General features: G+C 45.8%; 1 protein-coding gene across 4 annotated transcripts in view; it reads right to left on the reverse strand.

Moving 5' to 3' along the window:
- The window catches only part of CACNA1I (calcium voltage-gated channel subunit alpha1 I), a 176,766-nt gene that overhangs the window by 68,536 nt on the left and 93,877 nt on the right, over nt 1–14,353 (reverse strand). For all 4 annotated transcript variants that reach the window (XM_009665343.2, XM_068941582.1, XM_068941569.1 and 1 more), the window contains exon 5: nt 4,796–4,893. In XM_009665343.2, coding sequence (XP_009663638.2) covers nt 4,796–4,893 — 98 coding nt within the window. The remainder of the gene's footprint in view (nt 1–4,795; nt 4,894–14,353) is intronic.

Genomic DNA, 14,353 nt, shown 5'->3' on the forward strand with positions numbered 1-14,353 from the left:
GTTTCATGCATTTTCAAACAAAATCCCAAAAGGCAGTGCTCCCGGGACTGTCGTCAGGAATGCAAGAAATAAGCAGGAATACTAATACAGGGGTGATAAATATTACAACAATATGGCTCCTCATTTTTTCTCTAGCACCCTTTAAAAATTACATGTGAACATAGGAATGATCAAAGAGGTCAGAACCTCAGACTACTTCATTCAAAAGTGTTATCTGAAATTGCCTATACCATACGCTTCTGAGAATTGCACGAAATGCAATTAATTGCTGCTAACTGGGAGCTAAAGATCAGCTCTAACCTGGAAGCATGAAGGTTTGAAATCTAGAAGTATCTCCATGTGCACTCTGATCCCTTTAGATAATCTTGTTTCACTTACTGTGCCTAGTATGCATCTTACTTGATTTGGGGCTGGAAGGACTTCCCCTAGCAGTGGAGTCCCACAAGCTAACTATGAACTGGGTGGAGAACGTCTTACTTAATAGATTTTACATCTGCCACCTTTTGGTTACACTGTTCTTTTCTCCTTCTCTCATGATTCAGGTAGGAAAGTCTACATATCCTTTACTCTATACATAATGATTAATGCACATATAAATAGTGTTTGTCAACTCCTTGTAGCATATTACTTCAAAGCCTTACAAGTCTCGCTGTAAGGAAGAGCTTTCAGTAACGTATTAACAATGAACATAGGTAAGCAGAATTTAGACATATCCAATTTGGGAATTCAGAATTCAGCCTTGCTTTCCTGCCTAGAATATAAAATAAGCGAGTTTGTTATTTCTTTTCCCCCTATTTATCTAACAGGTGACATTTTTAACTCTGCAATGTTTCCTCAGAGTCATTCTAAATATCCCCCATCCTAATTTCCTGGTGTTACTTCTGTTTTGCCTCATGTAATACCAAATTTCTCTCCGATTTCTGTACAAATTTCTGCCTCTAGTATGTGCACCTTTCAAACGCTTGTGGGTTATTAGCGTATTGTTGGTCTTTGGACACTAAATAATCTAGCCAGCCAGACTTCACTTTTTTTTAACAGTCTTCTCATACAACAATCACGCAGCTTCCTAATCATGTTGTTTACTCTACTGATAATAAACTGCTATTATCTGAGAGCACCCGTTCTAGATATGGCCTTGTAAAACACGATCGCTGCTGTCCTGAATCGTGGTAGCCATTTTATGTGAACCACAGGGTTGCCACTCTACACTGTAAATTAGTTCCTGCTTTTTGCCCACGTTCACCTTATTAGCCAGGGATTTTTCAGAATCTGTAACTGGCCAGTAGATTGTTGAGCATCTCAGCTCCCAGAAATGACTTCATTTTTGAAAGAGTGCAGTCCACCTGGTTAAATTCTTCTGTAAAACTGGTCCTCATCCAGATGCCCAGCTGAAAGCCTTTGGAATGGCTAGCGGTGAATGTTGGGCCATGTTGTCCCTTGCCATCGCAGTTTTCTGCAGGATCCTTTCCCTCCATTGAATATCTCTGTTTAGGATTAGCATCCCTGTCCTTCCCTAGATGCTTCTGGCTTCCACCAAGGCCTCAATCTCCCTCTACCTCCTGTTGTGTTATTTCCATTTTTCTTTGCTAGCACCTGCAACTCCTCCAGTTTGGCATCATCTGCAAATCTCCTTAATAGACTTTGCTCTTGCTTCAATTCAGTAATGAAGAACTTAAAAAGACATTAAAAAAAGATTTGCGGCCAAAGGTCCTATTAATTATGTTTGCTGTACCCCACTAGGCACCTTCTTTCAACGCAGCACATTCCCATTTATCATAAGCCTTTGTTTACAGCCTCTTAGCCAGTTTTCAACCCACAAATCAGTGCGTCCTCTCCCAGGGAATCTGGGGTTTTGGTTTTTGTTTTTTTTAATTAATAACAGGATGTCTCTCTACCAAAAAGTTCTCTGTATATAACCACAGATTTATGTAGTGAGAAAGATATACAAAGGTTTAACCACAGAGTAGAAAGTAAAACAGCATACAGGTGGAGTTTTATACTGACAAAAGGAATAGACAGACAGCTTCACGGACAGGGACAATCAGGAGAAATTCAATGGGTTTTGTTATGCAGGGGTCAGGGTAGATGATTGGAAGCTTCCTGGGGATCTCAGCATCTTCAGAGCGAGTCTCTAGTGGGCTGATTTTACACCACTACTCCCCAAGGATAATTTCTGTGAATAGTGAAGTGACTCCCGCTGTTCCCGGCTATAAATAAGAATGAAATAGGGCCTTGACTTTTTGTCAGTCAAGCTTCACTGCTGATTGCTGGTGTCCAGTAATTAACATGTCTTTGGCAGATATCTGCAGGAGTCAACTGGATATCATTCAAGGTGTTGCCACTCATCATAAAGGCTAAGTCTATTCTGATAATAGAGGTCAACCTCAGAGTGGTCTTTGAGAACAGCCTCACAGGAGTCTGTCCTCATGAAGCAAAGAGGAAAGGGGGCTGTGTAACTTTCTGCCACGGCTGCATGCCCCAGCCCTTTCCCCTATCCTTGCCCAGCTCCCATCCCAGAAGGACCGTGTTTCCCTTATATAGCTGGTGGGATGCTTTCAGAAAGCGGCAAGCTGGCCATGCATGGCTGTGGGACATCCCCCTCATCTCACAGGCAGCTTCTAAATAAGGCGGCCCCCCGCCGTGGCTGCATGCCCACAGCAATGGCCGTGGCTTGCTGCCAATCACCTCCTTCCATGGGGCAGAGGAGAAGAGACAAAGAGCAAGTCATGGTCTGGGGCAGCTGTTCTGCTGATAGTCAGTAGCCAAAGGGCCACTCCTGGTTGCTGTGTTTATCACCTCCATGACAGACCTGTTAAAGGCCTGGGTATACAGTCAGTTCCCAAACCAACTGCTTCTCTGCCTGGTGCCTTCCTGCCCACACTGGGCACACATGACTTATGCCTCAATACCCTGCTTATGCCTTTCAGCACCCTCCATCCCTAATACTGCCCAGAGGTAAAAATATACCCAAGAAGGGGGACAAGACCATTTCCTCGAAGGTCTTTGCCCTGCCCTGAGCCACAGATCCTACAATCTTAACTCCACCGCACGTGGATGGTAGCAGGCAAGTGACTTTGGCACAAGTGAAAACATACAGAGTAGATTGGGAGGTCGGCTGTGCAAACTTCCTCAGATCTGGAGAAGAAAAGGGAACATATGAGCTTGAGAGAAGGATTAGGAGAGCTCTAACAAGGTCACTGCAGACAGCCTGATTAGGGAGATTATGGGGAAGAGCCAAGAGACTTCCTGCCTTTCTGTGAGAAAGAAAAACTTACAAAAGAAGCACTGAAAGTCTTAGAAGGTGGCATGTGGTAGCTGCCGTCTTTGAACAGGGAATAGCCAGAAACATCAGAGTGACACCGCAGACTGAGTTCACTCCTCTTGCAACCCCCAGACCTCAACAGCACGCAGCTTGCCAGTAGGTCCAATTCCATCTGCCTGGTTACAACCACCTCAAAGTCTAAGCCAGTGCTATTGCTATTTCCTGCAGTTAAATAACAATGGCAATGTTTGTTTACTTGCTCTAAGGTTGCAGGACTAGCAATACTGACTTGAGAAAGATGAGAGGCCAAGGAAGGGAAGAAGAGGGAAGAAACAGAGTTCAGCACTGATAAAACTGCAAAGCACAACAGGTCTTGTTCCCAGCCCCTGACAAGGGAGGAAGTGAAGGCTGTGGGAGTGCAGGATGCTTGACCCTGTGGCCACCTGTACAGAATGAATGGGAATAGTGCACCTGGACTATGACACATACCCCCAAGGCCATGGCACCTGGCTTGATTTGCATTCACAACTGAGCTGGGGTTTGTGTCCCAGGCCTGAAACACTGGTGAGGAGCCATTAAGCTGCTGATGCATGCGGGCTTAGGCTCAGCCCCGCTAGGCTGATGGCCAGCAGCACGCTCAGCCTAGCTCATATACACACACTAACTCATGGGGGTGGGGGTCAGCATAAAAATCAGCACAAAAGAGAGAGTACAAAGCACAGGGTGAGGAAAAGAGCAAACGTAGTGTGTCACATGTCCCTGAGCAGTAATGACCTGAAAAATTTTCCTATGAGAGAATGAAAGACTGTGAAAGCCTGAGGAAAACAGCTCTCCCCACTTCCGCCAGCCCACCCCTCTTCACAGCCTCATACACCTCCCTTTTTGAGGCTTGAGTTCTCACACCTGCCAAATCCTTTAGTAAGAGCAAGAAAAATGCTTTTCCTTTACTGCGCATTTCTCAGCTTCCACTCCTGAGGCACCAGCACTGCTCTGCATGAAGGATGACCAGGGCAGATACGCTGGAGGACTGTAGCTTTCCTGCTCATACAGCAATACCTCTTGACCTCATGACAGGAAAAACCTATACCACCAGGCAGAAGCTCCATGCATTTTGCACTGAACCCAACCTGGAAAACAATACCACATACAGCCTTAGCAATCACATATTCCCCAAAACCCAAGCTGGGCACTTTTCTGGCATCCTAGTGGGGTTAAAGAATGGTTTCTGTGGCTATGAGATGGAGGGGTCTGTGCCCCATCCTCCCCACTGCCCTAAACATAGTATCCCCAAACTGTTTTCAAGGATTTTGAGTGAGATATAGGCCCTTCACACTGGGGAATATCCTCATACAGGAACCTACCTACACATTTTATTGGCTGAATGGTCAACGCTGTTCTCTAGGAATCGAGGGCAAAATGCAAGAGCAGAGAGACCTCAGCCAGGATACAACAGTGCAGAGCAACGGATAAAAGAAAATAGAAAAAAAAAATCCGCATGAACCAGACACTGTGTGAGAGGGAAGCATAACTTACTAGGCACACGGTTGATAGCTTTCAGGGGTCTCAGGACACGAACGGTACGGATTGCAGACAAGTTGATATTCTGGAGATCCAGGGAGTATTCCACCATCCTGCAAAAGGAGGGAGAGAGAGAGTTTAAAACAATCCAAAATCTTGAGATATATGATAGGGCTGCTCACGCTGTCAGCAGATTACTAAATATCTGTGCCTCTCTGTAAAACTTTCTTATGATCCACGTCAGGGGACAGAAAGGGTGTTAAAAACAAGAGGCACAGATGGACCTCTGGTGCACTTGTCAGGTGCTGATGTGACTCTTTAAGGCTGGTAGTGAACACCACCCAGCTGTGCAAGTCACAGAGTTGTTATTTCTTCATTGAAGGGTTTCTGGAATTCATGAGGATGAAGTCTGAGTCTTTGGGAGCCCTAAGAGCAAAGCTTAAGTCTCCTGGAGCCTCGCAGCAGAATTTGAGTCCACAGCTTCCCTGGGCAGAACACGCAAGCCTGCCTGTGGGATGAAAACAAGGCAGAGAGCAGTGACAGCATGCCATCTGTGCCACCCAGTTCAGGAGTACACAATAACCCTGGCCTGGCACTTACTTTTGTGACTGTCACAAGGAGAACAAGCTGCACAAAGACTGAACAGTTGAGGAGACCTTCCTGACAAGGTCAAACACACGAGCTAGATGTTTCCCACTAGGCCAGGAGGAGGGCAGGCTGCGCTAGCTGGTTCTCCTGAGCGTACTTGTCTGTCCCACAGACTCCCCACTGCAAGACTGCAGCACAGGAGGGTGGTCCCTGTGCTGTATGTGTTCCTACAGTGCAGGACAAGGTCTCTGAAGGAGGCTTAAGTTAACCTGTTTTATTTCATGTAGAAACAAATTACCTGCTTAAATCAGTAACTTCTTCAGCTGACTCAGCTAGATGGGAAAGCTTCGCCCATAGCTGTGAATCATTCCTTTCTGACACCAACCTAAAGGGGAAAATCCTAATTTTTTTATTTTCTAACCCAGCAGCATGCTCCCCAAATAACTTCAAGCTGCAAGTAGCTATGAGTAATGCAATTGCTGAAAGAGAGGTAGGCACGGGTAAAGAAGTGACCTGACTCAGCATTCCTTTGCCCAATGCTCTCCTCAGCTAGTGAGGCAAACATTCAGGAAACTTGCCTACCTCTTGGAAAGCACTGGGAGAAGCTGGATTATAATAACCATTTACCCTGGCCAGCAACTTCCACCTGAGTATCTCAAAGTATTTTGCACACTTCAGTGAACATAGATGCATGATACCTCAGAGAAGACATGGTTTCTTGTCTTCCCTTGGTGGGAACCTGATGGGCAGACGGAATCAAGAGGGTGACAGAGTTGCCAAGTGAAACAGCAGCAGAGTCAGGAACAGAAACTGTCTCTCCTGAATCTTTCCCCAGATACGAATAACAGAGCTACAGAAAGCCCTCTTTTCTTGGCCTTTCGTGGTGCACAAGAGACAGAAGGGGTCAGGAGATACAGCTCTGTACTACTGCACTCCTTCCCAAACCAAAAACATTACATTTTCTATAGAAAGACCTGCAAGTCAGTAGTCTGGTAGCCTACAGCCCACCCAAATCCATCTGCCCAAGCACCACTGAAGAGAAAATAAGAGGGCGTAAGTGAGATGTTGAGTGGGAAACAACATACAGTCAGTCCATAAGAAACATCAGAGATAGGACTTCAGTGGAACGTAGCTTACACGGACATGGGCCTCTGCATCTGGGACTGTCCGTTCCCCTCCTCTCACAAGCACTGACCTCTCTAGTTAATCAAATACAAAATGACTTTCTCCCAGTCTTTCCATGCACCCTGATTCCTATATTTTTTCACAGCTACTGCACCAAAGGACTGATCCTTCCATTGATCCCCTCTTCACTCAAAAGGACCACAAAGAGCAAGCGTCTAGTTATCTGTCAACACCTTTCACAAAAGGGACTTGTCAGAGTGATAGATTTTCAAACACAACAGGGTAAACCTGTCGAAGTGTTGTGATTATTCCCTCTCATGCTCTCTTTCTTTCTCTTGCTCATCCCTTTCACTCTGTTCTTTCATACACTTTTAGGGTAATTGCATGAAATAATTCTTTCCCTGAAATGCAGTGGCATTCATTTACCTCCCTGGAACTGTCAGTTCCACATACACTGAATGCAGAGGGAGAGAAGAGGGATTTCATGCAGATAATCAAAATATTCATACTGAAAGAAAAAAAAGAAAAGAAAAGAAAAGATGCAACTGAAAAAAAAAAACCCAAACCCAGTAGCAATACATATGTAACCTACACCTATATCACCTAAAGCATTAGTGATCGAGAGGGGCTTGGGATCTAATCAGCTGAAATTAGAAAGTGGGTATAAAAGGAGGAAGAATACGCAGTGATATACAACACACAGACATGACTAAAGGGCATCATGAAGGACGCAACTGCATGGTGCAGTAAGCGCTGGGCAAAGGCCTTTGCATGAGCACTGATCAATCTCACTCCAGAAGCACAAAGCAAGGGTGATGTTGTGCCAGAATTTGATAGACCTGCTGAAAGGTTGGACCCACAATCGCGTGCAGAACACTGCAGGGCCCTGGCTGTACTGCTTCTAGGAGTTGAGCTAACGTCTCTTCGCAGCAAAGAAGCAGCCACACAGAGGCAGCTTCTTGGCTGAAGGGGGTCTCTACACTGCAGTTCGTTATAGGGGGGAGGTATATGCAGGTATATCTAATTTCAAAAGTGGTCTTTACTCAACAGTGACCAAGTGAAAGGTGCTGAAGAACACCATGACCCTTACAGCAACTGAGTGCAAGGAAGCAGCAAAGGGCTAGAAGATGAAATCTGTAGACAGAGCTGATACCTTTTACTAGACTTGGTCACGTAAAAGTTATTTAAAGATAGAGCCTCAATTTACCAGCCCTTTCATTTTTATTCTCTTGTGGCTACAGTCATGTAGTCCTTACTACAGTGGGAGAATCCTTAACCGGGGGCATGCTGCTGCCCTCTACTAGATGGAAAGAGCTTATCACCTATATGCCACCATCCCCGTGTCACTAGAAAAGTAATAGTGGTCAGAGCAGTGAGTACTGCTGCTTTTGGAGCAAGAGATCAAAACAGTACCCTAGCTGCAATTGCGCACTTCCAGGCAGCCAGAAAGTCAACATCCTGGAGCCCTCGGTGGCTGTGGATTTACTACGATATATTCCAGTTCAGCAAGAAAACCCTCAGAACAATTGACTGCCCTGCCAATGCAAACAGTAGGCCCATCCCAAGGATGGGTCAGGAAAGGGCAACTGCTAAATTTTTCACAGAGTAACTTCTAACAAAAATGAGCTCAGTTCTAGTAGGCCCCAGGGCTTTGGCTCATTTAATGGACCCTTTCTGCCTACGTTTCTTCCTGAGGCCTCTTGGCCTTACCTCTAATAACAGAGACATACCCAGGATGCTTAAATCCCTCCGGCTTAGTTATGCCTATTGGAGCCACATAAATCATATCCAAAACAACTCCAACACAATTCCAGTGCAATTTTGCATTGGGGCCTCTCATCTTTGCCTTTTCATTCCTATGACAGTTTTAGCACTGGCTTACACTGACGCTTCTCTTTGCACAATGGTAGCATACCCATATGAAGATAAACTGGTAGCGACAGAGACAAAACGAAACCCTAGCAATTATAAACAAACAACAAAAAAATTCTCTCTATAGAGAAAACAGATGAATCTAACTGCTGCCTCCTTGCTCTAATGAGGTGGGATCTCTCAGGGACTCTGCTGTAGTCCAAAGTGGTTACTTCCTCGCTAAATCCCAAGAGCTCTCCAGGCTCCTAGTCCTCAACTCCATAGGGGCTCAATTCAGTGAACAAAGGTGTTCCCTGTATTCTGATTTAGTTTCTCTAATACTCCCGTTTCTTGACTACTTTAAGTGTATTTTGTTTCTAAAGACTTCGGTTTCTTCAAGCTCCAGAGGTAGTCAGACAAAGCTTAGGATGTGAAAAAAAATCCTCAGTGCAGGATGTGAGCTGTCCTTTCCTCTCACCTTGACAGAGCAGTGGGGGATGCATCTTTCCCTATGGAGATGGCAGCTCACGTCTGGCACTGCTGAAGTATTAGGTGGCCTCTGTTGTGGGTGGGTGAGTGCAGGGACAGTTTAGGAAGCTGGAACTACACTAAATCAGAGAGAAACTCCTGATCTGTGAAGGAATTTGAGCACTGAGCTGTCAAGGTAATTGAATTTATTCAGTAATTCTTCTTCCCTCAGTAGAGATTTTCTTTTTCAAAACTTTCCATGAGAAACTCTTCTGGAAGGAAAGGAGATAAGACGCATCACCCATCTCTGCTCAAGGCTGATGTATGGTGGAAATGCTGCCACTGTGGGAAATGGGACAGGGACACCAGTTGCATGGGGGGATCCATCCTGGAGAAATGGGGAGGAGCAGGGGTGGCTAGCAGGGAATGCCTGGGTGAAGATGGGAAGCAGCTAAAACCCTACCTGGGGGGCCATGTGAGTCCCACCCCATGCTGAGGCTAACAGTGTGGCTAATGTGACTTGTTGGGAGACAGCAGTAATTAGCAGGGCTCAGTGCGGCTCGAGGCTCTGAACCCCCAGGAAGGGGCCAGTTAGTCATTGCAAGCAGCAAAAGGGGCAGCAGAGGGTGAAAACAGAAGAGGCAAGAGGTAGCCTGAGGAGACAGAAAGGTTTTGCCCACTGTCAAAACCAGCAAGGCCCTTGGTCCACAGACCCCCAGGGTAGCTGGCTGCCTGTAGCTGTCCTGCTCTCCTCTCAGGTCTTGTCTCTCTCGCCACTTTCAAGGCTTCTCTCCCCTCTTGTACCTCAGCGGTCTCTCAGTCCTTCTCCCTCATGCCTGTTTGCAACACTTCCACCTCTCCTTTTAATGCTTCTGGTTCTCCATTTCTCCCTTTGCCGCTTGCCTTTCCCTCTTCTTCTTCCTCCACTTCTCCTTATTTCCTTCAGTTCCATTTCCCAGTCCTTTCTTTCCTCTTCCCTCTTCCTCTTTATTCCTTTTGTCTCTTTCCCTAATGGCCTCTTTCCTCCTGCTTCCTCCTCCTGCTTTCTCTGCCTTGCTGGTAAGCATTACCCTATGCCCTGGCAAGTCCACTTAGCCAAACACACAAGAGACTGAGTTTAACAGAGAAGAGGCCTTGCTAGCGTGCAGAACAAATGAGCAATCTGTTAGCACATTGACCCTGTCGAGGAGGCACCAAGAGCACCTCTATCCTATGCCAAACCACTGGAGCGGAGAGCAAGCATACAGGGACGAGGGGTCACGCACACTGCCAGCAGCACGAGCCTGTGCTGATCATGAGCTCTGAACCACAGCACAACAGCTCTATCAGCTACTGCTTGCCACTGCTTTTTCTCCTCTGCCCCCATGAGCTGGAGAGCAGGCTTGGATTTCTCTCAGCCCTCCCCACTTCTCCAGTGGCAGTGATGCTCATTACCCAGGAGCAGCAGAAGCACTGGGCCAAGATGACCGTGTGCCAGGCAAGGAGGAGCAGCCTCGCCAGCAGGAACTGCAAGATGGCCATCTTTTTGATTTTTCTCTCCCCTGCAAGTGACTCACACCATTCCTTAAACGAAAAATACACAGAATGGATACAAAAGAGACATAAAAATAAGCATGAAATAGCTATGCGATGAGGACATGGAATGAAGCTGAAGGAATAAGAACTAAGACTATTTAAAATAGATGCAGCAAGAATAAGAAAGCCATGCAAGGAGCCCAGAAAATTCAGACTTTATCTTGCCATATGCATAACCCAAGATATGTACTTTTGCAGCGTTTGGCTAACAGCTTCCCCACAATTATATTCAATGGCATCCATGACTAAACCAGTTCAAACATTACCATTTTCCCCTCTCTATTTACATCTTCTCATACCTTTATTAAATAATTATCAACTTTCCTAATCTTAGTCCCTGAACTATTTGCTGAAAATTAGCTCCCAAAAATTAATATTTAAAATGTATTCAGTAAGCATCCATGAAAAATACTGAGGTAGTACTTTTCTTATGACACAAAGCTAATATGTTTTTGTTAAATTCAAAAGCTGTCTAATTCCCCTTCCCTGATAGGGGTTTTCAATTGAAATCTAATTAACTGCAGTCTAATCAATTCATATTTCTTTGTCAAATACATTCAGGTCTGGCACTGTAGCCAAAAACTTCATGACTGCGACTTCCTAGCTGTAATTTCAGGCTTGCTGTGCATCTCAGTATAAAGTGGAGGTTTTTCCTGCTTGGGGATTTTTGTTATCCAGTCCTTGGATCTCTAAGCATCTGGAGTGACTGAGGCAGAAGATTGCTTGGTTGCTCTCCACTCTTCATTCCTTCAGCTTCCTAGCTGTGTCAGGAATCTAAACCTGATATGTATTCATACTATAACTAGACATAATTGAATAAGCATTTGTTGGGTACAAGAGTATGCCTTTCTGTCCTCAGTTCTCTGACTTGGCCATCAAGTTCCATGTATTGAGGTTTTACCTCTTTGGAAGACCTAGAGCATAAGGGTCGTAGGGAAAACATAACTCACTAAGACTGCCAGTTCTTGTCTGAATTTTTACTTCCAATTCCAGCACTGGAAGTTAGAGCCTATCCAACTCCACTTACCCACATGTCCCCTCACATATGAGCCCACATTGAGGTGTGGGATTTCACTTCTCAAATTTCCCATCTGCAGCTTGTGGGGCGAGGGGGAGACAGATTTACCCCTAAATATTCTCACCTCTGTAGTACACACCAGGATCAGAGGAAGAGCTAACTGCCTTTGGACACCCCTTGCTCTGGCTTCAAAGACCATGGCTGCAGTGCACAGATGGAGCAAGGCTAGTCCTCTCCCTGAAGAACGTTCCCTTGGAGTGCCATATCTCCCCTTTGAATTACATTAGCGAGCCTTTCTGATTAAAGGAAATTAAAAAGCTTCTGTGTTGCTAGAGCCACCTGATCCTGGCTCTCCATAGCCAGAGATAAGTAGCTGTGGCCAGCAGCCGGAGGCTGGCCAGGTGCCCCCAGGGGCTCTCTTAGATGAGTTTGGGGGTATGCAAGAAAGGGAGGCCAGGCAGCTAGTGGTTGCTGCTGCCTGGTTAGCAGGGCCATCAGCACTGGAGCAAAACAGGGAGGCAGGAGGACAAGCACATAGCTAAACTACTAAAACAGGTGGCACGTGGCATTAAAGATACCTCCTGTCAGCCCTTGTTAAGGCTGGATGTGCCCTAGCTTATATGGAATGACACCTGCAAGCAGCCAGGTGCCGTTAATGGATGAATCCAATCTCTCACAAACCAATTTGGAGACCTCAGAAGGGGAGCTGGGAGACTTTTGACGAGGTCTGCCTAGACACTGCAGGAGGTAAGAGGGCAACCGCTTTCAACCTGAGCTTGCAGCTACAGGACACACATGTACCAGTGAAGCATGCATCACACACTAACAGGCTGTTTATCAGCTAGTAGGGCTCTGAGGGCATGTAGGACCTACCTTTTAAGATTTCTGCATCATGCCAGCACTTTTGCTCTACAGATGGAGCAGCACCAAAGGTCCTGGGGGCTACGGCAGAAATTAAAACTCTCTCTAGCTACCTGCTTTTTCCTGCTTAGAGGATTGTGTTGTGGCACGTTCCAGTCTCCTTTGTTTGCTTGCAGCTGCAGCAGGGCAAAAACTTTATCAGCATCAGGAATGGGCAGGGGCTTCAGCCAGCAATGGGCACCCACTGGCGTGAGGTCTGCTAAGAGCTCACAGCCCCCCAGTCAAATAGGGCTGCAGACACCTCTGGACTCACGTTTAAAAATGTCTTCTTCATGGACGCTCTAGCTCTTACTTGACTAATTTTGGGTGCCTGATCTTTTGCAAGATGGATATAAGTTGCTCCTAGTTGCAGGAGGCATACGGCTGCCAGGCTGCCTCCAGCACTGAACCTGCTTTGGCTCTCTGCAAACTCCGGAGAACACTTTTGCTTCACTACAAAAATACTCAAAGAGCCAGTTACATAGGCATTTGCACACATTTCACACAGTTTGGTTTCTCCGGGACAAGGCTTGAAAAGGCACCCTAAGTAGATGAGCTGAACTCCTTTCAATACCTACTGTAAAAACGATGGAATAATATCATCTGAGATGTGGCCAGGCATTACACAGTGGGCCTCTAAATTGCTCTGCAAACCACAGTGTACTCAGCTAAGTAGTCCTGTTTATCTCTTTTAGAGTTGGAGCTCATCACACTGTGAAAAAAACAACTCTCTGCTGACATAAAAGCTGGAAGATAGATGTAATTTTTGCAGTCCTTGTCTTACCAGCAAGTTTTTACTCCCCCAACCCCCATTCATAAAAATAAATAAATAAATAAATAAATAGAGAGGCTGTAACTCTGTTAGTAAAAAGCAAGACATTTCTTTTGGGAGTGATAAATTAATTACTAATTACACAGTCAGCTCCAGAGCTATGAGGCATAGCGTTCTTACAAAAATAACCTGCAAATGCCCCCTCCAGTACAGAATAACTTTTTTTTCTTTTAATTTCTCTCTAAGCAGAAGCTTGCAGAAAGCTTCCAGAGTCTATGAAAGCAGTCCCTGGCTTCCTGCAATGTGATTATTTCACACCCCTCAACATCCAGACTTCTCTCCAAACTGTGTAACTAAAAGAAAACATCAGAGTTTCTTAACAGTCTCAGAGACATGATACAAAAAGACATAAGCAGGTTTCACCCTATGAAGAGAAGGCCAGAGGGACTGGCCAAGCTCAGACATCTGAAGACGGGACTGTAGGGACTCATTTTTGAAAATCAGGAATCTGAGAATAAGCTTATAGATCTGTATTTCATTGCTTAGGAAAAAAGGCTCTGCATCTTGGTCCTGTGGGCAGGGGCCAGGGCGATTCCCAGCGCACAGCCCCATTTTTCTGCTCTACGGCCTGCTTTTGGGATCAGATAGGGGATTTCCCCACCTGCAAGGGCGCAGGAGAAATTTGCCCCATCCTCGCCAGTGGCAGCAATGTACAGCCCTAGCCCAGCTGTGCCTTTGCAGAGGAGGCTGCCCCTCGCCCCAGTCCCTCCTGCGCGTGGCCGCAGCTGGCCCTGGGTGCAAACGGCCCCAGGGCCGGGTCCAGCTCAGGGACTATGGCTTGGATCGCCCTGACTGATGCCTCCCTTTCAGAGCTCTGACCAGGCAGTGACAGCCTGCTCATTTCAGTTCAGCCATGGCAGAGAGAAGGAGGCAACATAGCCACAGTTCTTAGAAATAACAGTGTTAGGCACAGTGACCTTATTCTTAAACTATTAGGGAATTTCAGATCTTCGCAATGTCCTGAAATTCATCCTACTCTAAGGAGAGCTCCTGACTCTGAAAGGGATTTTTTTTTTCTTATAAAATGCTTTTTTTCAGTTTTTGTTTTTAGTAAAGCTAAGGATTCATGTGGTAAGGAATTAGCTTTTAGAGTGGCAAAAAATTAGAGGCAATAATAGAAAACCACACATAACACATGCAGGGTACCGCTGCCTCCTTGTTTTGATTCTTCTCTTGTGTGATTCATTTCATTTTGATGACTCCTTTCATTTCAATA

This window comes from Struthio camelus, chromosome 1, assembly GCF_040807025.1.
Source record: "Struthio camelus isolate bStrCam1 chromosome 1, bStrCam1.hap1, whole genome shotgun sequence".
Taxonomy (NCBI): Eukaryota; Metazoa; Chordata; class Aves; order Struthioniformes; family Struthionidae; genus Struthio; species Struthio camelus.